At 35.5% G+C, this 24,354-nt stretch overlaps 6 protein-coding genes across 9 annotated transcripts; 5 read left to right on the top strand and 1 right to left on the bottom strand.

Moving 5' to 3' along the window:
- Positions 1–1,768: 1,768 nt before the first annotated feature.
- On the top strand, positions 1,769–4,860 carry LOC17897571 (BEL1-like homeodomain protein 10). Of its 2 annotated transcripts, XM_006307146.2 has the most exons (5): positions 1,769–1,931; positions 2,539–3,372; positions 3,568–3,953; positions 4,048–4,108; positions 4,194–4,860. In XM_006307146.2, exons 2-5 carry the CDS (start codon positions 2,629–2,631, stop codon positions 4,611–4,613), a joined length of 1,611 nt encoding a protein of 536 aa, XP_006307208.1. In that variant the 5' UTR covers positions 1,769–1,931; positions 2,539–2,628; the 3' UTR covers positions 4,614–4,860. The 2 variants fall into 2 exon arrangements, with proteins under 2 accessions (XP_006307208.1, XP_023646077.1); XM_023790309.1 differs by lacking the exon at positions 1,769–1,931 and having other exon boundaries at positions 2,024–3,372.
- Positions 4,861–5,000: 140 nt separating this feature from the next.
- On the top strand, positions 5,001–6,981 carry LOC17897629 (protein YeeZ). The gene is made up of 8 exons (XM_006306245.2): positions 5,001–5,272; positions 5,435–5,527; positions 5,610–5,688; positions 5,791–5,869; positions 5,970–6,009; positions 6,096–6,230; positions 6,304–6,441; positions 6,522–6,981. Exons 1-8 carry the CDS (start codon positions 5,046–5,048, stop codon positions 6,787–6,789), a joined length of 1,059 nt encoding a protein of 352 aa, XP_006306307.1. The 5' UTR covers positions 5,001–5,045; the 3' UTR covers positions 6,790–6,981.
- On the bottom strand, positions 6,766–9,504 carry LOC17898030. Its single transcript, XM_006307405.2, has 5 exons — positions 9,331–9,504; positions 8,677–9,156; positions 8,238–8,269; positions 7,143–8,099; positions 6,766–7,049 (listed from the first exon to the last, which is right to left on the bottom strand). Exons 2-5 carry the CDS (start codon positions 9,032–9,034, stop codon positions 7,029–7,031), a joined length of 1,368 nt encoding a protein of 455 aa, XP_006307467.1. The 5' UTR covers positions 9,035–9,156; positions 9,331–9,504; the 3' UTR covers positions 6,766–7,028.
- Positions 9,505–9,847: 343 nt separating this feature from the next.
- Positions 9,848–11,175, top strand: LOC17898197 (chlorophyllase-1). The gene is made up of 2 exons (XM_006303958.2): positions 9,848–10,237; positions 10,356–11,175. The coding sequence occupies exons 1-2, from the start codon at positions 9,968–9,970 to the stop codon at positions 11,052–11,054; spliced, it is 969 nt and encodes a 322-aa protein (XP_006304020.1). The 5' UTR covers positions 9,848–9,967; the 3' UTR covers positions 11,055–11,175.
- A 1,851-nt stretch (positions 11,176–13,026) lies between these two features.
- LOC17899370 (bifunctional nuclease 2) lies at positions 13,027–15,797 on the top strand. 2 transcript variants are annotated; one of them, XM_006306460.2, is made up of 11 exons: positions 13,027–13,181; positions 13,542–13,846; positions 13,935–14,105; positions 14,204–14,253; positions 14,351–14,407; positions 14,506–14,571; positions 14,669–14,743; positions 14,868–14,986; positions 15,079–15,170; positions 15,324–15,388; positions 15,472–15,797. In XM_006306460.2, exons 2-10 carry the CDS (start codon positions 13,549–13,551, stop codon positions 15,383–15,385), a joined length of 990 nt encoding a protein of 329 aa, XP_006306522.1. In that variant the 5' UTR covers positions 13,027–13,181; positions 13,542–13,548; the 3' UTR covers positions 15,386–15,388; positions 15,472–15,797. The 2 variants fall into 2 exon arrangements, with proteins under 2 accessions (XP_006306522.1, XP_023645038.1); XM_023789270.1 differs by lacking the exon at positions 13,027–13,181 and having other exon boundaries at positions 13,210–13,846.
- Positions 15,798–17,410: 1,613 nt separating this feature from the next.
- Positions 17,411–21,232, top strand: LOC17900448 (phosphatidylinositol/phosphatidylcholine transfer protein SFH4). Of its 2 annotated transcripts, XM_006304743.2 has the most exons (14): positions 17,420–17,740; positions 17,893–18,190; positions 18,436–18,535; positions 18,629–18,895; positions 18,983–19,060; positions 19,165–19,266; positions 19,348–19,397; positions 19,493–19,592; positions 19,709–19,804; positions 19,899–20,012; positions 20,100–20,220; positions 20,310–20,701; positions 20,781–20,855; positions 20,934–21,232. In XM_006304743.2, the coding sequence occupies exons 1-14, from the start codon at positions 17,707–17,709 to the stop codon at positions 20,952–20,954; spliced, it is 1,848 nt and encodes a 615-aa protein (XP_006304805.1). In that variant the 5' UTR covers positions 17,420–17,706; the 3' UTR covers positions 20,955–21,232. The 2 variants fall into 2 exon arrangements, with proteins under 2 accessions (XP_023645037.1, XP_006304805.1); XM_023789269.1 differs by lacking the exons at positions 20,781–20,855; positions 20,934–21,232 and having other exon boundaries at positions 17,411–17,740; positions 20,149–20,220; positions 20,310–20,342.
- Positions 21,233–24,354: the final 3,122 nt, after the last annotated feature.

Here is a 24,354-nt window from a genome sequence, read left to right as displayed (position 1 = left end):
CTTTTTGTTTTAAACTTTTTCCTCCAAAACCAATGGTCTTTATTTCTTCTTACTCACACACACCTTTTCCTCGTTTTACCATTATCGCGCTCATCCTCATTATCATAATTATTAGTCATAGTGAAAAAATAAATTAAAACCAATTACATCAAATTTCAATAGTCACTAAATAATAATCATCATCTCTCACCAGCTAACTGCCTAAATTTATTTTATAATCATCATTAATAAATCAACATCCACGTGGAAACATAGTCAATATAATCATCTCTTCCAAAGACTCATATATGAAATAATTATTTTCCAAACACAATGGTACTTCCCAAATGATTTTGTGTCGGCTGCTCCAAATCCAATCTTCCCAATAAACCTAAACGCAAAATTAATTGTTTATTTTGTGCTGAAATAAAGAAAAGGACTAACTTAATATTCATATGGAAATATAGATATCTAGCTAAAGGTGTAGTTACGTATTATGCATTGCGTTATTTATGAAAATACAAACATGTATGTTGTTGTATAACTAAAAGGTTTATAAAGTATAACAAAAGAAATAAAAAGACAAGAACTTAGAAGAAGAAAAAGAGAGATTGGGTATAACAGAAGAGTAAAGAAGGGACTCACCAACTGGTTGTTAAGTCATTTAATCCTTCAATTAAGCAATTGAACAGACACACACACACACACCCACCTTTGTTTTATCTTCATCCTTAAACCAGCTTCTCAGAAGGGCACTTTTGTTATTTCAAGCTCTCTTTCTACACCTATAATGACGTTTCTATGATTTCTATTTTATTAATTTGATGGAGTTTTGTTTCCTCTACCACCATGCATAACTGTTATATCAAAAAACATATAAAGAAAGGAACCTCCAACATGTTGAACATACAAATTGCTCAAATTCTAAAAGCTTAATAAATCAAGAACTTTATTAGCATTACAAATGAAAGCAAGGAACTAATAAGAGGATTAAATAAAAGTTTATCAAACGCTTTAGATCTAGAATCCAAATCTAGACTAATAACTCTAGAATATGTGGCAGGTAAATAATTTCATATATTTTGGAGTCTCTCTACGTACACAAATCAGGATGTCGTATAAAGTTTCGCACGACACCTTGCTAGTGTTTGTACGCATTATGGATTATTTCATTTTAATAGTTAGATTCGGTTAACTTTTTATATATACTAATACTAATTTTTATCATATTGTATATGACTAATATATATTTACTATTCAATCCTTCGGTAGCATCTAGTTTTAATTTATACGAAAAAGTAGTATGAGTCAAGTCAATGACAACACAAACAAACATCATTAGCGTATTCATCAATAAAATCCATTTATTTTTTTTTTGTGTGGAATTGTTAAGTTTTGGATGTTAAAGTCATCATAAGAAATATTATCCCTAAACCAAGAAAAGAAGATTGGTGATTTGTAAGCTCTCACGTGTCTATGTATGAATGGTTGGCACACAAAAAAATTCACATTAATTTATTTATACTCTAAGCATCAGTAACAGAAGCTTCTGCCGGAAAAAAAAAGGATTAAAAATTACAGGTAGCGGTTGTCAAAAAACTTCCGGTAGGATCACTATTTTATTGTTGATATTGCATAATAATGTATTAACTAAAAAAAAAAATTGGGTTGGTGTCTAAATGTCCCAATGATAAGATGGGTTGGTTTTGTTCTTGTGGAGTGAAGAGAAAAAAAATAAAAATAAAAAGAATTTTTTTTATTTAAAATTGGCAAATTATTAATCGTCTCTCTATCTCTCTCGGGATTGGGTCTCAAATCTTTTTTTGTCTTCAACTGTTCGAAACTCTTATGCTTTTTGTGTTTCCTGATTCAGCCACATCCACACTCACAACACACAATCCCTAGGGTTTATTTTTTTCTAACTTTGATTCTCCTCCTTCCTCACTCCTCAGGTAGTTCTTTTTTCTAAAAACTTTTAAAATCCAAGTTCTTGATTCTTTGATTCTCCTCTATGATTGATGTTCTTGTACTGTGTTTCTTGTTTTGTTCTCTTTTGTTCTGTTTACTTTTTACTTCCCATGCTTTTTGGAAATTCTCTTACGGAGATGAAATCATCAAAAACCACTTTAGCTTCTTTTTGTAATAATTGAATCTTCTCTGCTTTTTTTGAGTCACTACGTTGTGAGCTGCTTACACAACTTCTTTTTTCACTCTTGCATTTTTTTTCTTTCCCATCTACAAATTAGGGTTTTTTCCCAATTTTTCCCTCCATAGATTGGGTATTCCTATACGATTACACAATTCCTGAATTAGGTTTTTCTGGGTTTCTTCAGTTCTTCACCAAAAACATTTGCTTTTATCAAGAATTTGACTTTAATCCTCGGAAACTTTTTTGGTCCGGTTGTGTTGGTTGCTTTCGAAACTGTTGTTGATAAAAATTAATAAAATTGTTTGGTGTGAATGATTACGATGTTTTAACCTCTCTTAGATTCCCATCAGAAACTTTAAAAATTCCACACCTTACACGACTCTTCCTCTTCATTTCTTATTTTCTTGCAGGATCTCATTTCCCGACCAAATTCATCGAACTCAGAACTCACTGTAATAAAACTTTTAAAAAGGTGTTGTTTAATAAAAGAAAACACACCAATGGCGGTTTACTACACAAGTAATGTCGGTTGTTACCAGCAAGAACCAATCTTTCTCAACCATCAACAACAGCAACAACAACAAGCTTCTTCTTCCTCTGCCGCCGCTTCTTTCACCGTCACCGGCGGTGACAATGTTCGAAACGAGATGGTTTTCATCCCACCCACCACCGGAGACGCTGTAACAGTTAACGGTGCCGTTTCGAGCAGCGACCTAAGCTTTCACGATGGTCAAGGACTGTCTTTAAGCCTCGGCACTCAGATCTCTGTTCCTCCGTTTCAGTATCATCAGTACCAATTGGGTTTTACTCAAAATCCTTCACTTTCAGTCAAGGAAACGTCAACGTTTAATGTGGATGATATGAGTGTGAAGAGCAAAGAGATGTTGTTGTTGGGTCAATCTGATCCTTCCTCTGGTTATGCTGGCAATGGATTCTTCAACAACTATCGGTATAACGAGACTTCAGGAGGGTTTATGAGCGGTGTTTTGCGTTCTCGGTACCTTAAACCGGCTCAGAATTTGCTTGATGAGGTGGTTAGTGTCAAGAAAGAGCTAAACCAAATGGGGAAGAAGAAGATGAAAGTGAACGACTTTAATAATAACGGTTCCAAGGAGTTAGAAGGAGGAAGAGGAGGCAGTGGCGAGTTATCGAGTGATTCGAATGGGAAATCAATAGAGTTATCTACAAATGAACGTGAGGAGCTCCAGAACAAGAAGAACAAGCTTTTGACAATGGTTGATGAGGTAAATAACTTTCACCTTTCAAAAACTAGTTCTTCAATTTGCAGATGAGCTATGTCTTGTTCAGTTTCGGTTAAGGTTTGTAGAATATGACAAATAATGATTTTGCTTTTTTAATTGATTTTGGATTCTGGTTAACACAATTATAATCGTTGTCTTATGATGATTTGCTTGTTATGGATGTGTTACAAATTTCAGGTAGATAAAAGATATAACCAATATTACCATCAAATGGAAGCCTTAGCTTCATCATTTGAGATAGTAGCAGGACTTGGATCAGCTAAGCCTTACACATCAGTCGCTCTCAACAGAATCTCTCGCCATTTCCGCGCTCTTCGCGATGCGATAAAGGAACAAATTCAGATTATTAGAGACAAACTTGGAGAGAAAGGAGGAGAGTCGTTGGATGAACAACAAGGAGAGAGAATACCAAGGCTGAGGTATCTTGATCAACGGTTGAGACAGCAAAGAGCTTTGCATCAACAACTTGGAATGGTTCGACCCGCTTGGAGACCTCAAAGAGGACTCCCTGAAAACTCTGTCTCTGTTCTTAGAGCTTGGCTCTTTGAACATTTCCTTCACCCGTATGTGTTTCTTCTCTCACAAGTCACAACTTTTTCATTTTCCCATTACAGAACATTTAAGAGAGTTTATATTTTTTCCTGTTTTTATTTGTAGATACCCGAAAGAATCTGAGAAAATCATGCTTGCAAAACAGACAGGACTGTCAAAAAACCAGGTAACAGAGCTATTTGTATTTCCTTTAAAGTTGCAATCTTGTGTTCTGCTTGAGTCATGCTGATTTTTCTCTGTTCTGTAAATAGGTTGCTAATTGGTTCATAAATGCGAGAGTTCGTCTATGGAAACCGATGATAGAAGAGATGTATAAAGAAGAGTTTGGTGATGAATCTGAGTTACTAATCTCCAAATCATCTCAAGAACCCAACAGCACTAACCAAGAAGACTCTTCGTCGCAGCAGCACCAGCAAGAGAACAACAATAACAACCTCGGTTATTCATCTGTCGACACGACAAACATCGCCTTCTCATCTGAAATCAAACCAGACCGTGTTTCAGGCAATGATGATGAGCCACAACAACAACAGATGAACCGGTCAGCGGATTACGACACTCTGATGAACTATCAAGGTTTTGGTCTGGATGATTACCGTTACATTGGTGGAAGCAACCAGCAAGAAAGCAGATTCTCCAATTCCCATCACTTACACGACTTTGTTGTTTGATATTGGCAGAGGGGACATGATTCTTGAAGCACAAGAAATGTGCTTTTGCATTTTTATAGTTCTAGGCATGATACACCCTTTCTCTGTGGAATATATAGTAGATATGTAGGTTGCTTTTGTGTATAGTACACTCGTAAGCCAAAATATTGATATATGTGTGTATAAGATTCACGGTGGTATAAAGGATACTTGCAAGTGTGACCATCGTTTCATTTTGTTGGATATTAAATCTACTTCTTGATTTCAATTTTTCAAGATTACTCTGTATAAAGATTACAGATTACAGGATATATAATAGAAACGGCATGCTGTTCTAATTTTTAGAAACAAACGGCGCTCAAGCTCGTTCTTACTCAAAACGGCATGTAGTTTTACGAGTCAGTGTCTAAGTACGAAAGAACTCAGAGCTATCAGTTCAATCCTCCGACTTCAATGGCAGTTTTTCAGTTGCCAAGTTTGTCGCCGGAGATTTCTCTCCGTTTTACTCCAAGACCACTCGATTTTTCGAATCGTAGGAGAACTACCTTATTCCGGCCATTGTCAGCGATCGGTGATTCTGGATCCAGTGAACCAGATTCAGAGTCGCAGAACCGGATGTTCATTCTCGGGATGGGATACGTCGGAGGTTTTTTTGCACAGCAGCTCAAAGAAGCAGACTGGTCTGATATCAATTTCTCTCCTTCTCTGATTCTAAGTCTTTGTGAAGATAAATAAAATTAATTTGCAGTAAGAGGATCTTTGAATGGAAATGAGTATGAGCTTCATGATTTTAAATCCATACTTGTTAGATCATGTTTTGGGGGTTAATGGTGAGGTTTTAGGCTGGTTTCAGGGACTTGCAGGAGTGATACGAAGAAGAAAGAATGGGAAAAGAGAGGAATTGATCTTAATCTATTTTCTGCAGATTCACCTGAGTAAGTATCATTTCTCAGTAGCTTCATAGTGGTAATATCTGAATCTGAGTCTTGAACTCTTTTATATTTCCTTGTTAATCAGATTGAGCTTGATAGATTCAGTGAAAGATTACACTCACCTGCTCATTTCTATTCCTCCTTCAGCAGGCATTGGTGATCCGGTTTGTTTTCTTTATTGTTTTGCTTAATGTAATTTCGTGTTTGATTTGATACATGATCTGCGTAATTCACAAAAACTTATCTTTTTGATCATTTCCAAAAAGATGTTGCGGAATGTAGAACTTGTCAGAGACAAGCTTTCCGGTGGAAATCTTCAGTGGGTTTGTTATCTCTCATCAACAAGTATATTTTCCTCATTACATCAATGTTTTTGCTTTCAGTGTCTTCTCCTTCTGGTCAATCTCTTCCTTGGTTTTAATTGTGTTAGAGATGATGCTTGCAGGTGTGTATGGAGATTGTGGTGGTGCTTGGGTCAATGAAGAGTAAGTTTATTCCTTCCAAATTTCATCTCTTTTAGTTATTATAAGTTTTAGATGGTGATGGTAAAGGTCGTTCCATCACATTGCAGTCATCCCCCAAATCCTAAAACTCAGTCAGCCAAGCTGAGGTTAGCTGCAGAGGAAGGATGGTTAAGCTTAGGTCGTGATCTAGGTGTTTCGACTCAAATCCTTCGACTTGGAGGTATCTATGGACCTGGTCGAAGGTTGTTTACAACTTCTGCTTGTGCATGTATTTTTGCCTTAAACAGGCTTTAAAAGGAATGTTTCTTGCTGTAGTGCGATTGATACCTTGTTAAAGCGGGAGCGCTTGTCTGAAGGTCAAAAGAAAAGAGCGTCCCGCAAATTTACGTCTAGAGTCCATGTTGAAGATATATGCCAAGCTCTTCAAGCTGCCACTGAAAAGCTACCATCAGGGTATATATATATGAATAATCCATTTTCATGTCCAGTTTATTATCTTTTATTTGAGGTTGATGATCCAACCGTTATTGCAGGGAAATCTACAATGTCGTCGATGATGATCCGGCACCAAGAGAAAAGGTGTTTGAATATGCCTTGGAGTTGATTGAAACACGTTGGCCAGGGACTATTGAAACAAAACCATTCCCATTTGTTTATGAGTCTCGGGAGGAGAGTTCATTGAGAGGCGAAAAACGGGTCCGTAACGAACACATGAAGAATAAACTAGGAGTGAAATTGCTACATCCTTCGTACAAGTCAGGATTGCAAAGCATAATCGAAAAGATGGACAACCCTTTTTGATTGAAGAACAAAGCAAAATTGCTGTGCAGAATACATCTTATGTTTTCTGTAGAGAATTAGTACAGACTAATGTAGCTTATCCTGTTTTTTTTCCTGCATTCTCCCAAATGACACGTTTGTTTGATTGTTTCATTGGTAAACATAATCCCCAAACAGAATAAAACAAAAGAGGGATGCAAAATGTTAAGGGCAGCTTCTCTCTAATCCAAAGCCAGACCTCTTCTATGTATGAGATGATGTCATATTGTCTGATTAAGGCCCTGACATGCGATAAACAAAGTGTTAGCAGTTGAGGAACTTAACTTTGTTTCAGAGGCAATGTGCACATATTGAGTCTCAAATGGAACTTTTACCGCAATGCTTGACGAAGAATGACTTAATCTTTTATTACTATGTCTAGACCAAAAGCTCCTCTTCGATTTAGTATCCCAGCTTAAGGGTTTACTCCACTTGGCGCTGACAGAACCGAAGTGCCATTTCTTACAAGACTTAGACGTGGAGCCTTTGGTACTCGAACTAGGATCAATCTTCAGACCTTTTCCTTCTCGTTTTCCTAGTGTCTCAAACACAAAATCCTCACATTCACTGCGGACATAACTATCTACCACACGGTTTTTACATCTTTTGTAACTCTTTGCCTTCATTTCTGCCTCAGCCTTTAGAGCTTTCCTGGATAATTTAGTAACTTGTGTCTCTGTGCATATGGGACACGTAGGATCATACTTGTCTGTCTCGCATGCCACTGTCTCTAAGCATTCTGCATGGTAAACATGGCCACAGGCTAGAACAGCAGCAACTGGAAGGTCAAGCCTGGAAATTGAAGACCTCTCAGTTAAAAGCTTTGAGCAATTCCCACAAGTCTGCTGATCTACAGAAGGAGAGGATGAAAATCTGCTACTACTACACCCACTTAGTCTTCGTAGTCCAGAACCTAAGTGCTCACTGTCAAACGACCATCTCTCCCTTTGAGATTGAGCCACGAGCTCACAAAAGGCGTTCATGGACCAGCCACCTTCAGAAGAAGCATTATGGGACCCATTGGCAAAGTCATTGCTACAGGTTGAAAGCACAAAGGATGACCTTCCTTCAGATGTTGAGTTATTATTAGGAGACTTCAACCCCAGAGTTTGACTATCAGAAACCTGCCTTTTGTGCTGCTGCCCAGGTGAACTTTGAGCTCGACTAAGTTGAGTTGATCTGGGAGGAAGTGAATGTGTGTGAGTAGATGGAACATCAGAGGTCGAGGTGGAACATGAATGCTTTGGTAAAGCTGCTGAAACAGCATCTGGTGAGTCAACTAAATTCTTCACCTACAAAAAAAATGGGCGAGAAAATTTAAGACACTCAAGTGTAGGAAACTGAGGACTCCTGGGGCCTGGGGGGAATACGCATAGAGGAACAACCCAGAAATAATATAGAATGTGACCAGCGAAAATAAATTCTCTAACCTTAACATGAACAGGGCTTGCCAAGGATACATCTGCCCAGAGAAAATAAATATATGAGAGACAGCAAAAGATGTAGTAAGCAAGCATCACTTAATACAGTCAGAAAAAAAAAGCTTTTCAAACACAAATCTATGCAGAAGATGATACGAAAAACTAGACTTGTATGTAACCAAAATCCAATCAGCCTTGGGATTGGGGACAATAGTAACTTGCAATCCCTACCAAAGGATGATATGTCTCTTGATCTTTAATCCTAGAGACTTGTTGTCATTATGATCTAACTTTACCAAAGAAATGTTTAACCACTTTAACTGTACTAAGTAGACAGGAAAGATCATCTATAAAGGAGCTAAAATCAACTATTTTGAAAAATGTAGTATATTCTCAAACAAAGAAACATTTCCCTTAAAACTCCAAAAAGTGTTATGGAAGAAATTACCTGAAGGAGACTGAATCATCGGACTTGTGCCCGTTGAAGGATTTGTAACAATCGAACTTGTGCCAATCTCTGAGTTTGCAGATTCCTGAGAGGCAGGAGCAGCTAAACCCCCAGGAAAGCTTCCACTCTCAGCTGGAGGTCCTCTCTCTAAGCCTAATGACATCTTATCCATGTTAATTCCTCTATTCCCAACATAAGAATTATGATTGGATGAATCTTTAATCTCATCAGCCACACGCCTCCTGTTGTCCCGCCGAAAACTCCAAGGTGGTGAGCACAGTGGATTACGAGTAGCTCCATTTCCAGGGACATTAGGAAGATCTCTGTCCTTTGCAGCCACACAGCAAACTGACCCCATAATCCTTAAAGCACAGCTACTGTAATAATTATGATTTACACAATCTCCAGGATTTTATGCAGCCGTAATGCTTCTTAATCTCTGAAGTCTGAGCTCACATATCACAGTAGACAACCACAATTCTGTAAAAGAGAAACATAATTGATGTGATACTTAAGTCAGATTAGAGCACGTAAAGTACTATCTGAAGGCAGGAGCCACAAAAGCTACAGTGGAACGGCAATAACAAATCTCAACAGATGAATTTGAAAATCTAATTGTTCAGCAGGACCAAGGCAGAAGAAACAAGGACTCACCAGAGAAGCTGGGCATATGAAGAAGATACGGCGTATGGCATAGATTAGGGTCGAAAGGCTGAGAGCGATCTCAAATAGTCGACGGTGATCCGAGCGACCAAAATCGATCTGAGAGGGAGGCGGACGAAAGCTGTGTGCGTCTACGGAAGAACGCACAGGAGAATTGTGCCACGTCCCCCACCCTTTCCTCTTTTTTATTTGCTTTATTGCCTTTTCTTTTTTTTTTGAGAAAATTTGTTAGCCAATAAGATATTTTACTTTTTAATTTATATATGGTGCATAGCAGCATATGTAATCAAGAGAGTACATAATACTAGTAGGAGGCAAAATTATAGAAAAGTTTTTTAGTAACAAACTTGTAACATTTGGAATCTGCACTTTTATTTATATGCATTATGCAGCCCATGCATTTATCGTTTTCATAATACATATAGAAATCATTTGTTGAATTTTATTACGAGAAGCTGAGAACCACATAAAAAAAAAAACTAATGGATAAGAAAAATTCATTTGTGGAATCTCCTCTATCTATATATATTCATAAAAGATTCAAGATTTTACAAAACAACTAGCTAGAACTCGAAATATTCATACATTAGTAAAATCTTGAGGCATTTTCTTAAGTTTCTTTCTCTCTATGAGGATACAAATGGAGGCCATACATGACAGTGATCAGAAAACTCCCGCTGCGTTTGATATAGGCAGCCTTCCGACAACCGTGTTAACGGCGGATCCTTCGGAAAACGATTTAACGGCGCCACCAAAGCCGGTGATAATCACCTCCCCAACAGCCGCCGGAACTTATCCCGTCGTTTTTTTCTTCCATGGGTTTTATCTCCGCAACGTTTACTACTCTGACGTTCTTAACCACATCGCTTCTCATGGCTACATTCTTGTTGCCCCTCAGGTACCGTATATATATTTACATTCTTATGTAACGTACCAACAAAGTTGTATATTTATTTTAAAGTTTTATTAAAGACCAGGAGTATATATAAATCATAAGTAATATCTTTAAATGATAGTTGTGCGAATTAATACCACCGGGAGGGCAAGTTGAAGTGGACGATGCTGGGAGTGTGATAAACTGGACATTACAAAACCTCAAAGCTCACCTCCCAAGTTCAGTAAACACACATGGCGAATACACCGCACTCGTAGGACACAGCCGAGGAGGAAAAACCGCGTTTGCGGTTGCGTTAGGCCACGCAGCAACATTAGACCCATCCTTCAAATTCTCAGCGTTAGTAGCAATCGATCCAGTCGCAGGACTCAGCAAATGCATAAGGACAGATCCGCATATCTTGACCTATAAACCGGAGTCGTTCGAGCTGGACATACCGGTCGCAGTGGTGGGAACCGGACTCGGACCGGAGAGGAACCACGTGGTCATGCCACCATGCGCACCAACGGACTTGAACCATGACGAGTTTTACAAAGAGTGTAAGGCGACGAAAGCCCATTTCGTGGCTGCTGATCACGGACACATGGATATGTTGGACGATGATTTGCCCGGTTTTTTCGGGTACGTGGCCGGTTGTACGTGTAAGAATGGGAAAGGAAATAAGAGCGAGATGAGGAGATTTGTGGGTGGCATTGTGGTTGCGTTTCTTAAGTATAGTTTATGGGCTGAAAAATCGGAGATTCGACGGATTGTGAAAGATCCTTTTGTGTCTCCGGTGAGGCTTGATCCTACACCCGAGTTGGAAGAAGCTTCGGCTTAATTCGTCCAGATTTAACGTGCAAGTTGTAATTCATAATTTCTCTACTTAGAACAACTTCTTGTATGATTATGGCAATGTATATCTAAATAACATGAGTATCAGTATCGAGATAATTAAGACTTTTAATAGTATCAAAATGAGAGGTGAGATAGACTCTAGCAAAATTTCAAAAGAGGAGTAAACCAATAATTTTGAATTGACTGAAATGGAATCTTAAATTGAAGAGTCATTTTCATGGAGAAGAAAAACACATTAAATTTTCCTTGTATTTGTGGCAACAAAGGGTCCTCGTAGATTGTCTGTATATGAAGAGGTGTGTCGTGTTGTGTGTGGGGGTGATCATCATCTTGCACCCGATCAAGTTTCACGTGTGTACTGTATAGATGGAGAAAGGAGCTGTGTTCAACAAAATGATTGAGTTATATATCAAAAGTTTTTTTTTTTCTTATATCAAAACTTTTTTTTAATCAAATAGAACAATTAATCTATAAGATAAAACAATGAAATCACACTATGTAGAAATGTTTACTTGGTTAAAAAGTTTTTACAAGTTATTAGTTTATTACTAAAGCTTAATAAAATCGTTTGTTGGCTTGTTGCCAATGCCTAAAGAGTTCTTGAAACTAAAAGACCATGTTTCTTTGAAGGAAGGGTATAGTCTTGATTAAGTGGTTCTCACCAACATATGTTTCTCGTAGTACGTTTGCACTTTTAAACTGAGGATATATATATATTTTTTTTTTTCTGCCATTTCTTATAATACACAAATCGTCGTCAAATTCTTTTTACACATGAAATGAGAAGTGTGTCTAGGCATGTCAATTAGGACTAAAGCTCGTGGGCTAGTTTGGTCCGGCTCTGAAAAACATCGGGGTCGGCTTTAAATATATATGTCCAGAAAAACCGGGCGTTTTGGTCTAAGTCTAAGCCTATTCGGGCTAAAGAGTTTTTTGGGCTTAACCCGGTCGGGCTCGGACCGGGCCGAAAAGCCCTTATACAAATATATTTTGAATTTTTTGAATATTTTAGTTTGATTAAAAGATTTGATTAATGTTATAGTTTTCATATTTACTTACTAGTCTTACTTATTACTTTTAAAATCTTTATACAAAGCTAAAACTAAATATATATATATAAGTATCATGATTTTGAAATCATCAAAATATCTATTAAATTTTGACTCGATCTTATACTTTAAAGTATTTTAGTTCCATGTTTTATTGGGTTAAAGTGTAAATAATTTATTTGGCTTTTATTTTTTTCTCTTAAATTAAGTTAGTTTTATTGAATATTGATAAGTTATTTAAAATTTGATGCATTATTTTAATAGTAGACCTTTAAATATAGTTTTTAAAAAACTATTATGAACTTAGAAATTAAATTTTTTATCGGTAAATAAAACCCAGAAAAGCCCGAAAAGACTGAAAAGCCCTGTAGCCCTGTTAGGGCCGGGCCGGACTTTAAAATATAGGCTCGGAAATTTTTCAGAGCGAACCGGACAGGACTCACATATATGAAGGCTTTACGGATTTTGGACCGGGCCGAGCCGGGCTAGCCCGATTGACATGCCTAAGTGTGTCTTCACTCTTCCGGTTCTCCCTTACTGAAAAGTGTGTCCTCCCTCCTATCTTCACGGACTATAAATATTGGGCCGATTGATACTTAAATGGGCTTAAGACCATATTGGTGATTTACTTGCATAGTCTCACACATCCCACTAGTGTCACATCCAACATTAACAAACCTTATCCATAACTATCCCTGACACAGGCGCCGTACACGTGGCGTCCATTTAGGCTTAATTTATTCGGTGACTGTTACTTGATGACTTGTCAGTTTTTTACGAGTTAACGTACGTCATCATTCACGGTTATACACCTGCATTCTCGTTTCTATCCTTTCTCCGCGACCATTTTCTGAACATCTCGTTGGCGAACGCGAGTTACGCGATACATCGGTGTAAGGGTACAACCGTCAATTGAAGCAAACATGAGTCGATTAAATTGACAGAGTCACAGAGATTCTTCTTTTTCCTTTTTATCTGTTGTTTGGTCTTTGTTGATCTGTCTGTGCGGGATTCTTCCTTTAGTCCTCCTCTGTTGATCCATCCAATCGAATCTTACCAAGGTAAGATCTCACTTATTCTTTTTTTTTTTTTCTTTATAGTTACAAATCCTAGCAGAGATTCATCAAATATTATGTGATTGCTTGGTCGATTAAGCTAATAGATGATATATAAATTATAGTTTTCACTCTATTTTGATCAGGAACACACACCGATCGTTTTTTTTTCTTTCTTCCTGAACGTTTAGTACTTATCCTTTTGTGTAGTGTTTTCTCTAGCAAGTAAAGTAGTTAGTTACTACTATTTATGGAATTCGTTTGTGATTTTTGAGAATCGAGTTAGGGTTGATGTTGGTAGTGTTGTTGGATACTAAAAATTTTCATTCTGAGTCTCCTTGAATATTTCTCGGTTTGCATGAACAGAGTGAAGATGAGGTCGCTTCAGACACCGGTTGTTTGCCCTAGTGTTCGTCCCAGACAATTGGGTGTCTCTGCTTCACTTGTCAACTGCTCTGTTTCGAAACCTAGGATTCTCAAAAACCAATTCTGGGGTAATGAGACCAGAAACGTCAAGTCCCAGGTTGCTACTGTAAGTCTTCAGCTCCATCTTCGGAGGTGTAAGAGTATAACATGTCTTTTCAGCTCACATTCTGATGGCTCCGGAAGCACAGCAGAGAATTTCAACGAGAACGATGAGGATTATGTCAAGTCTAGTGTACTGGAAGCTGGTAATCCCAGTGTTAATCAGTAACTAAACCATGACTTCAGACTCTCTTCTTATAAGTTAACATATTGTTGGTTTTTTTTTGTGTACAGTTGAGGTAAAGAGTGGACCAGATGGTTTCATGGTGAAGATGAGGGATGGTAGGCAACTTAGATGTGTCCACAACAATCCTCAGGGAGGGAATCTTCCAAATTATGCCCCACACTCGGCAATTGTGCTGAAAATGGAAGATGGAACTGGTCTCCTTCTTCCTATCATCGTCTGTATGTGATATCAAGACTCAGTTCTTTCGTTTGCAAGCTTGTGTTGTTCCATTTTCCTGGTGTTTTGAATCTCTTTTCCTCTGTTTTTTGCATTGCAGTGGAGATGCCTAGTGTGTTACTTATGGCAGCATTGACAAATGTTCAAATAGTAGGCTTCTATTATTCTTGCATTATGGTTTTGTTAGAATCAGTCAAGAGTTATGAAGAGAAGGTTTATGGATTTTCTTGGTTTACTGGTTGTGTAGGCAAGACCCACCATGTACCAAGTGGTAACGGAGATGATAGACAAAATGGGTTACGAGGTACACCTTACGGTTCCTCTCTCCTCTCTATTCTATTATTCTCCCTTTAGCAATTCAAATTCTTATAAGAGAAATGTTCCAATTTTGTTTTTCTGCAGGTTAGGCTTGTTAGAGTTACCACACGAGTTCACGAGGCATATTTCGCAGAGTTATATCTTTCAAAGGTTTGTAATTTCTGGCCTTGAAATGTTGTCTAGAAATTCATTAGTATCTCATTTCGTTTTCTTCTACTTTATAAGGCTGCTCTAAATGGGATTGCAGGTGGGTGATAAGTCGGAGTGTGTTAGCTTCGATCTTCGACCTTCAGATGCAATTAACATAGCTGTTAGATGCAAGGTAGATAAACTTATATTACCATAACCATGTTTTCAAACTCTCTTTTGGAGAGGTCTCTCCATGAGATCTAACAAGGCGAATATAAATAACGTATTCACTGTTAAAAAATGGTGTTGATACTCAGGTACCAATCCAAGTCAACAAGTATCTAGCTTATAGTGATGGAATGAGAGTCATAGACTCGGGAAAGCTATCAAAGCAAACACCTGCCTCAGATGGTTTATTATTTCATGAACTAGACCGGTAAAATCCTTTAAAATGTGAAACTATTCATTTAAGATCCTTTCTTTGCTGGTAAGTTACAGACTTAGAAACACTGTTTTCATTGGGTATAGGCCAAATGGTCAGCCTTGTTTTGATACAAAAGAGTTTGATTTATTGAGGAACATGATGCAAGCTGTTAATGAAGAGCGGTATGATGAAGCCGGTAAGCTTTACTCTTACCCTTCCCATAGGCACAATATTGAAGTATATATATATATTCCTAATGCGGTGATACAAGTTTATGGCTATTTTATGTTCTTAGTTCAAGAAATCAAAGATCAATCAATATCTTGTTTGGCTTTCCATGATTTTGCAGCTGAGTGGAGAGACAAGCTTGGCCAGTTTCAGGCAAAACGCAAATTAAAGAAATACACATGACAGGTACTCTAAAACAAAGCTCATCCAATGTCTTTTATACACAAAAAACAGGATTAGTAAATCTTATGTGAGTTTAATTTCTTCAGGCAGGTCGGACTGAGACAAGGTAATTAATAATATTATAACTTATGTGAATAATAAAGAAGCCATTGCTACTAGAAAAGCTGTGATCAGATCAAGCGGTGGAACATTGGCTTAGCTTGCACAAAACAAAAAATATCTATGGTATGATGGAGATTGTAGATTACTTTTCTCTGTCTATACACTTGTGCACGTACTGTTAGTTTAAATCTCAAGAGAAGAGACAAAAAACAACCAAAAAAATGTATGTAACGTGATCGTGATGTGTACATATTTTATTACATTCATCTTCTAAAATATCCTACTCTAATTAAAAATCTAAAAATCATAATCATAGTTTTTTTTTTTTCAATTTGTCCTTGCCACATTATTGGAAGTAGGACCAAATATATAATTATTGGTTTATGGTGCTGTCAATTTGTATATGCATAAGCATAAAAAAATATCTTACTAAAAAATAATTTGAAATTTAACTAGGAGAATAATGTTATGAACTTATGGTCCTTGTAGAGTATCTATATTAACATTTTTGCAGCAACTTATGAAAAAACCATTGCTTTGCTCACTTATTTACAAGGTTCTGCCATTGGTATTAATATTTCTTTTTAAATAGTTTAAAAATCAATAATGAAAACAAGAAAATCTCCCTAAAATTTTTCGAAAATACTTAAGAAAATCTTCAAGTTAAACAAATATTTATTATTGCGAAAAAATAGTTAAGAAAATCTCTATTAATTATTTCGAAAATAGCTAAAACAATTTTCAAATTTAATACATACTTATTATCTTAATAAAAATTTCCAAAAATAACTAATGTAAAATTCAAAAATATGAGGCAAACTTCTCAAACTAAAGTCAGTCGATTTTATAAATATTAAATAGGCACACGATTATTATTATTTTTTGTGGGATACACACATTATTATTTAATAATAATAATATAATGAATAAATCTGCAATATATATATATATATATATATAATAATTAATATAAGAAACAATTTGAAACTTTCCACAAAAAAAAAGAAACAATTTGAAACTTTTAATTTTCTCTATATTTTAGTAACTACCATAACTACTAGGTTTTAATATAATAAAAATAGATCAAAACATTATTAAAATTTTCTAAATTTACCTTTTTCAATTTATTATGTACAGAATTTCTTTGACGAAATTTGTGGAAAGTGAAAACCGAATCATTGAAATTTATGCAATATTTTGGGTAAAAATATGTTAAAAATAAATCAAAAATTACAAAACAGATCAATATTTTATATTTCTCCATTTATATTTAAAAGATAAGAAAATACAAATCCTTTATGCAATATTTTGTTAATTTTTATTATTTAAAATATTTAACTTTCCCACACCATTTACCTATATATATAACCAAATCTTTGTGTGTAAGCTTAGAATATCCATTTTTGTTTTTCAGTTTTGATAGCATTTTTTTCTTTTACTTATTGAAGTAAAATCAAGACGGAAAGATGGGAAATATGTATTTTTTTTTTTGGCGATTATATGACATGATGGGGTATAAGACGAGAAATACTATAATATGCTTCCAACAAGTTATATGACGGGTCGGGTTGTAAGATGGAACGGGTTTGACTTAATATTACAAAAAAAAAAAATATTATTAATCTCACAATTCAATACGGGTCATTTTACTACTTTTTTAACCGACACTAATATAAAACATGTATAATTAAACTAATTTAATAAAAATTGATATTATGCAATCTTAATAATTATTAAATAAACTCTAACATCTATAAATTTTTAAAAATATGAATTATAAAAAAAAAAATTATCCCGCGGTGTACCGCGGGTCAACATCTAGTTTGTAGTAAACTCAGTTCGAACTTGTAGAAGAAAATTTGTTTTTGTAATAAGACGCTAAAACAGAAAAAACCGAATACACGTGTGACGTTATAACTGGAAGCGAGTTCCCGCCTAGAGAGATACACATGATGATCGAGCGGCTAATCGCCACGTGTCGTTGATAGCGTATAGAAACGAAGAGGCAGACAAAAAGATAGAAAGAAAAAAAAGGTCGAAATCGAATCTTCACGACATTTATGTCTCGATATTTTTTTTCCGGCGGCCGTGAAACTACATTTATTTCACATTCGCATACCAAATAAATTCCTCAGTTACTTCTTCATCTACCCACCCCTTTTCTCAATCTCGGTTTCAAACTCTAACTTCTAAAGTTTCAAGTTGGTTCGATTCTCCTCATGTCGGGTTCTCTTGATCGATTCACTAGACCCTGTAAGCGTCTTTCGATTCTGGCAACTTCGATTTTGTTTTTCAGAGTGGAGATTTTTATCTGTTACTCACTCGCAGATGAAATTATAATTTTTCTTTTGATGGATTTGACTAATTTTTCTGTTTACTTGTTTGTCTTCTCTGATGTTTTGAAGGTTTCTCAAACAATGGCGAGAAAAGAGAAAAGAAGTCAGATTTCGAAGTTTCAGAGGATGAGAAGAAAACTAGGATTGGTGGTCTTTTCAAGAAGAAATCTTCCAAAAACAAATTCAGACATTCCCTGAAGAGGAGAGGGAGCAGCAGCAGAGGGAGAAGCATTGACCGGACACTCTCGCTTACTTTTGAAGACATACATGATGCTGAAGAATTGAGATATGTCTCTGAATTCCGACAATCACTCATCTCTGATCATTTGCTTCCTCCAAGCCTTGATGATTACCACATGATGTTGAGGTTAAATTTTAGATGATTCTGTGTTCTACTGTTATGATGGCTTTTATGTTGATGTAATTTGCCTGTTGTGAACAAACTTGGGTCTGTTGTGGCCTGCAATTTGAGCAGACTGAGAAGACTCTGTCTGAACTGGAGTGTTCTGTCTAATAGATGTTAAGATCATGCTCACTTGAGTTTTAAGTACATTTGATATGAAGTAGAGAGAGAGAGAGAGAACATTGATTGTTTCATGACTCTTTCTGCAGATTCCTGTTTGCTAGGAAATTTGATCTTGGAAAAGCAAAGTTAATGTGGGCTAACATGGTCCAATGGAGAAGGGATTTTGGTACTGACACAATCTTGGAGGTATTATCAAGCTGTCATTTTCGTGTCTTGCTTCTTATTATTTGATTGTTACAATAGCCTCCGATAGTTGCTGACTGAGTTCCTTAACACCAGGATTTTGAGTTTCCGGAATTGGATGAAGTTCGCAAGTACTACCCTCAGGGATATCATGGTGTTGACAAGGAAGGAAGACCTGTTTACATTGAAAGATTAGGAAAAGTCGACGCATGCAGACTCATGCAAGTCACTACAATGGAAAGGTACCTGAGATATCATGTTAAAGAGTTTGAGAACACTATTACTGTCAAGTTCCCAGCTTGCTGCATTGCTGCTAAGAGACACATCGACTCCAGTACAACTATTCTAGATGTTCAAGGCTTGGTACATTTTCAACCACATTCTGGAACCTTTTTCTTGTGCCTGGTGCCGTTTCCTTAGGCTTACTGAATCGTCTGAATACATTTGCAGGGATTAAAGAATTTCACGAAAACTGCTCGGGATCTTATAATCCAGCTGCAAAAGATTGATAGTGATAACTACCCCGAGGTATTATCAGGTTGCCATTGTTTATTTTATAAGCAAAACCTGTTTTTGAGCATTGTTTAAAAACATGTGATTGTGTAATAACATCTGATATAAAATATGTGCAGACTCTTCACAGTATGTTTATCATCAATGCCGGCTCTGGTTTTAAGCTACTTTGGGGGACAGTGAAATCATTTCTTGATCCAAAGACTGTCTCCAAGATACATGTAACTTAATTGTTGTTTCTATGTATCCATTTTTACACTTTTACTGTAGAAAAGATAAATGTATCAATGTGATATGAATAGGTCCTTGGCAACAAGTACCAGAACAAATTACTTGAGATAATTGATGCCAGGTAGAAAGTTTGTCTTCAATGTTTCGTTTTCTTATCATATTTCCAGAATATAATTTAACATCTGAGTATCTGACCATATTTTGGAACTTATTCAGCCAGCTGCCAGATTTTCTTGGTGGTACTTGCACTTGCACAGATCAGGGAGGTTGTATGAGATCTGACAAAGGACCGTGGAAAGATCCTGAGATACTAAAGGTGGAGTGATTGTTTCTTGATATCCCACAATTTATTGTTCGTTATGTTTTTGTTATGCTTATGATAAACCAAATATCTATATATGTTCCTCTAATGATTTCTCAACCTTCATGCAGATGGGTCGCAGTGGTGGGACGTTCTGTAGGCATGCTGGTGCTTTCCTAAGAAGTGATTCCCAAATATCTTCATCTGATAAGCCAACTTACTCTGGGGTAAGGTCTATTGGTAGTTTGAGCATAAGTTTTTCTTTGTTGTTTGGGTGAACTTTTTTTTATCAGATTGTAATATTATCCTCTCTTGGCTCAGATAAAAATTAGTGACACATCAACAACAGAGTCAGGGTCTGAATTGGAAGAGATGGCTTCACCGAAAACGAATAAGAGCAATCATGTACCCAAGTTAACTCCTGTTAGTGAAACTGTAAGTGTTCTCATGTACCAAGTGACATCAAATACTTAGAATTTTTCTTATACAGGACCTGATATGCTATTATGCTTATTATAATAGATCAAGGCCAGTTGTAACATAAGTCCTACTGTTTTATCTGAGTATGAAGAGTGTGTACCAATGGTGGACAAAGTTGTGGATGTTGCTTGGCAGTCCAAAGAGATTTCAAATGCTTGTGAAGGTAAGACCAGTGAAAATTGGACACTGATCCAATTGCAAAGGTTACTGACCTAAAACAGTATGTAATTATTATAATGGAACGTGTTGCAGGTCCGCAATATACATCAAATTTGGGCAGAATAGGATTGGTTATTCATATCTGGAGGTGGCTAACTGTGTTCTTCATGAATTTTTTCACACTCCTCGTGTCTCTGGCTCTGCCACAGACAAAAGAACACTCACAGTTGCATCCTTCAAGCTCAAGAGCTGAGCTGTGTGATGAACGTATTGCAAGGGAATCCCGTCCTCCTTCTCCTTCTCGTTCAACTATCACTGAAAGAGTTATAGTTTCCTCTGTTTTAAGTAGACTGGGGGATCTTGAGAAACAGGTAGAAACTCTTCACATGAGGGAATTCGAGATGCCTCAAGAGAAAGAGGAGTTGCTGAATGCTGCTGTTTATCGCATGGATGCACTAGAAGCAGAGCTCATCACCACGAAAAAGGTATGAAAATTGTGATTTGATTCTAAACCTTGAATAATTATACACCTTATAATAACCAAAAATCGCTGTTGACGAGCAGGCATTACATGAGGCTTTGATAAGGCAAGAAGAACTTTTGAGTTACATAGACCGGCAAGAGGAAGCTAAGTACCGGGTTAGTCTTCTTTTATAGCTAGTTTTGCTGCCCTTCTAGGTCAGTATCTACGTATTAATGGTTAGGAATATGATGCAGAGAAAGAAGTTCTGCTGGTGAAGAGAACTCATGGCTGCAAGGTAATTAAGCAAAATTGCATATCCATGGATGTGATCAGAGACCATGGACCATTGACAGAAGTAGGTCTGAAAAAGAAAAGTATTTGTTGATACCTAATGTGTATATAATATAAGAAAAAACTTGCAGTGAGATCTCAAATTGATATATTTGTTGTTGAATTTGTTTGATACTACTGGATTGTGCGAGTAATTGGTGTTTGTGACATTGGATTCTCTAATGGAGGTACAAAAAGCAAAAAGAAGGAGGTCTAAATATCAGTTCTGAATTGTGACAAGAATAGTATAATGCATAGTTTGATGTCAGATTTAAATACATGAAAGCAATGGTATTGCATGTTAGCAGAGAGGGGACTCATCGACCATCCACTGATCCACATGTTTATATGACCAAACAAAGGACCCGTCACTAGACTCCAGTACGGTTTCTTCTCCATTTTACTTGTCTTATGATACTTATCTTCTCTTAAAATGAGGATTCATGTATTACGATGCCACAAAAATATCGGTTTCTTTTTGCTATATCAGTTGAGAACATTGAATTAGGCTCAGCCAACTTTAGTGAAATGTGAACCGAATCTTGAAATAGTACAATATGATTTGACAAAGCAAAATATCATTGATTATATCCTAAATGAAAGTAGATCTATCAATTTTTTTTGGTTGCGTGGTTCTAATCTCCATCAAATTTAAGTAGACCTATGCAAAAGTTTAAATCAAAGTTAATACATGTGATAGAGATAGGTTTGTTCTTTATTCAACCACAATAGAAACATAGTTTTTTTTTTAATGTAAAATTTTCAAATCATGAGATGTTTTGTTCTTATCCAAATATTTGTTTAAGAGGTTTTGCACTATAAAGTGATTAGTAAAATAGTGATTAGTGTTTTGTTCAAAAAAAAAATATATATAATAGAGATCAATGAAAAATGATTAGTTTACTAAAACTTAAACTACATTGCATACAAAATATGATATCACAACATATATGTAAAACACCTAAAATTCAGTATATACCTAGTACTACTACTAAATTCAGTATAAACTTTAGAAATTTCGATCTTTAATATCAACTATGCATGCCTAACCTATATAGTCCAATAATTGGTTATATTAGAATTCTATTAATGTAATCATGAATAAATAAGAGCATTGTATGGTGCTACGTACGTGTGTGCCAAATTTATCAATACCAGAAACATGTTTTGCCTTTTATTTGATAGTTTGTTTTCTCCTCTGGACTCACCAAACAGGTAGACAAACACTTAGCTGGACTTGAGTCCTTTCTTTGACATAACTAAAGTTAAAATTTGCGTCACATTCAAATATTTATAAATAACTAAATATTTATACATGAACCAATCCAGACATTATCATGTGTACTAGGTAAGTAAGTTTATCATGTGATTGGAGGTTTAGATATCATATTTAATAAAAATTGGATATATTAGATTTCTCGAATAGTTTATGTGTAACTAACTAATCTAGTCATTTACGATCAAAAGTCAGGTGACGCATATCATGACTTTACATTATGGATAGTCCACTTTACCATATTAGAATGATCTTATTATATTATTTAGACTTTATATAGAGAGTCTCATTCTAGAATAAGGAGCCATTAGTTGAGTTAATATAATATACATAGTAAATTATTCTCTTAACTAAGAAAAAAATAACTATTCAAGGGTATAGAAGACCTATAAGACGTGAAAATTAAAAAAAAGAGACTAGATAGTTTTATCAAAACTAATTAAGACATATATAGTTAATTAATAATCCAGTATATAAAGAGAAAAGAGGCTCAACGTCAGAACGTGAAGCAGAATGTTCACGTGATATTACTACTTCATCTGGCAATCTATTCACGTCCGAAACTTACTTGGCAGTAATATATAGGCCATGTGGTTCACGACAATTCCTTTGATCTTTTTATTTGTTTTAACATTTTAATTGAAAAATGTTCACTGCCTATGTACTATGTAGAGACGGATAAGGAGCAGCTTGAAAGAAAATCATAAATAAGTAAAAATGTTTACTAGATTGTGTATTCCTCTTTGTTTAGATATTCTTTATAAATTCGTTGTTAGATATGTATACCAAAATATCATAGACGACCTTCTCTCTATTGTTGAAAAGAAACAAAAAAAAACGTGACAATATAATAACATTGTGCTCTCATTTTCTTTCAGTGAATGTGAATTAACATGTTCGGCGAATCATATGCGCGTGGTCCAAGCGAAAAAAAGTAGTCTTATCTTTTTTATTCGGTGTACCATTTCTTTAGATTGAGATTTTTAGATGTGCCATGCAATGCATTGCATGATCTCTCTCGTACTTTTCCAAAACTATTGAGTTGAGGCCTCTCTATTGTGTTGATCACGCCGAATCTTTTAAAAGTCGGTCGGGGAAACCCTTATGTGTAGGCAAACTTAATTAAAACTATAGAGAATTTCAAAAAATACTATTTTTCAAATACCACTTTTTAAGAATACCATTTTTCAAATTTTATCCAAAAAAACTACTAAAAATGTTGATATTTATCCAAATATAAAAATGTTGATATTTATCCAAATATATGCGTAAACTTGTAAATATATACAAAAATTACTTTTGTATGTCTATAAAATTTTATATATCTTTCATAAATAGCTTAAAATTAACTTATAAAAATCTTGTAAACCATTTTAAAATCTTGTAAAACTTGTAAAAATGATTTAAAACCTTTTAAACATTAGAAATATTTATATCGAATCTCCCAGCAGTAGTTATTATATAGAAACACCTTATAACCATTTAAAACTTTATAATTTTCATCTTTAAATAGGAGTATTTTTTAAAATGGATAGATAAATGAGATATTTTTAAAAAGGGTATTTCTCAAACATTCTTTTAACTATATAATTAATAAAGATTTAGCATATTATATATGATTGAAACACATTTTTTTTTTAATTAATCATATTCAACATTTTGATGATTGTAATATATAGTGGTATGATTTAAAACAAAGATAATAAAAGTTTATATATATATATATATATATATATATATATATATATTATTTCTCAGATAATACAAACAGGCAAGAGTGACCTAATATGACAGTCTTGTAGCTTACCTTAAAAACCTCGAGACACAAAACTAGTTAGAGTACCAATTAGGTCGCCGATTCGAGTAGTATTTGGGACAAGACTATATAACATGTTTTGGTCTCCGGGATATATGGGATTCGGCCTAGAACCTTTTTGATTATTCAAAAAAAATTAGAGTACCTAACAATATAAACGTTCCCCTAACATATCAACATGCAGTCGTTTACGACAAATCCTTTGATACCAATTAGAATCGATCAAGTACGTAGTTGTCTGGTTATGATTGGT

This window comes from Capsella rubella, unplaced genomic scaffold, assembly GCF_000375325.1.
Source record: "Capsella rubella cultivar Monte Gargano unplaced genomic scaffold, Caprub1_0 scaffold_1, whole genome shotgun sequence".
Classification (NCBI taxonomy): domain Eukaryota; kingdom Viridiplantae; phylum Streptophyta; class Magnoliopsida; order Brassicales; family Brassicaceae; genus Capsella; species Capsella rubella.
Note: the sequence above shows the minus strand (reverse complement) of the source record. Positions and strands in the feature narration are given on the sequence as shown.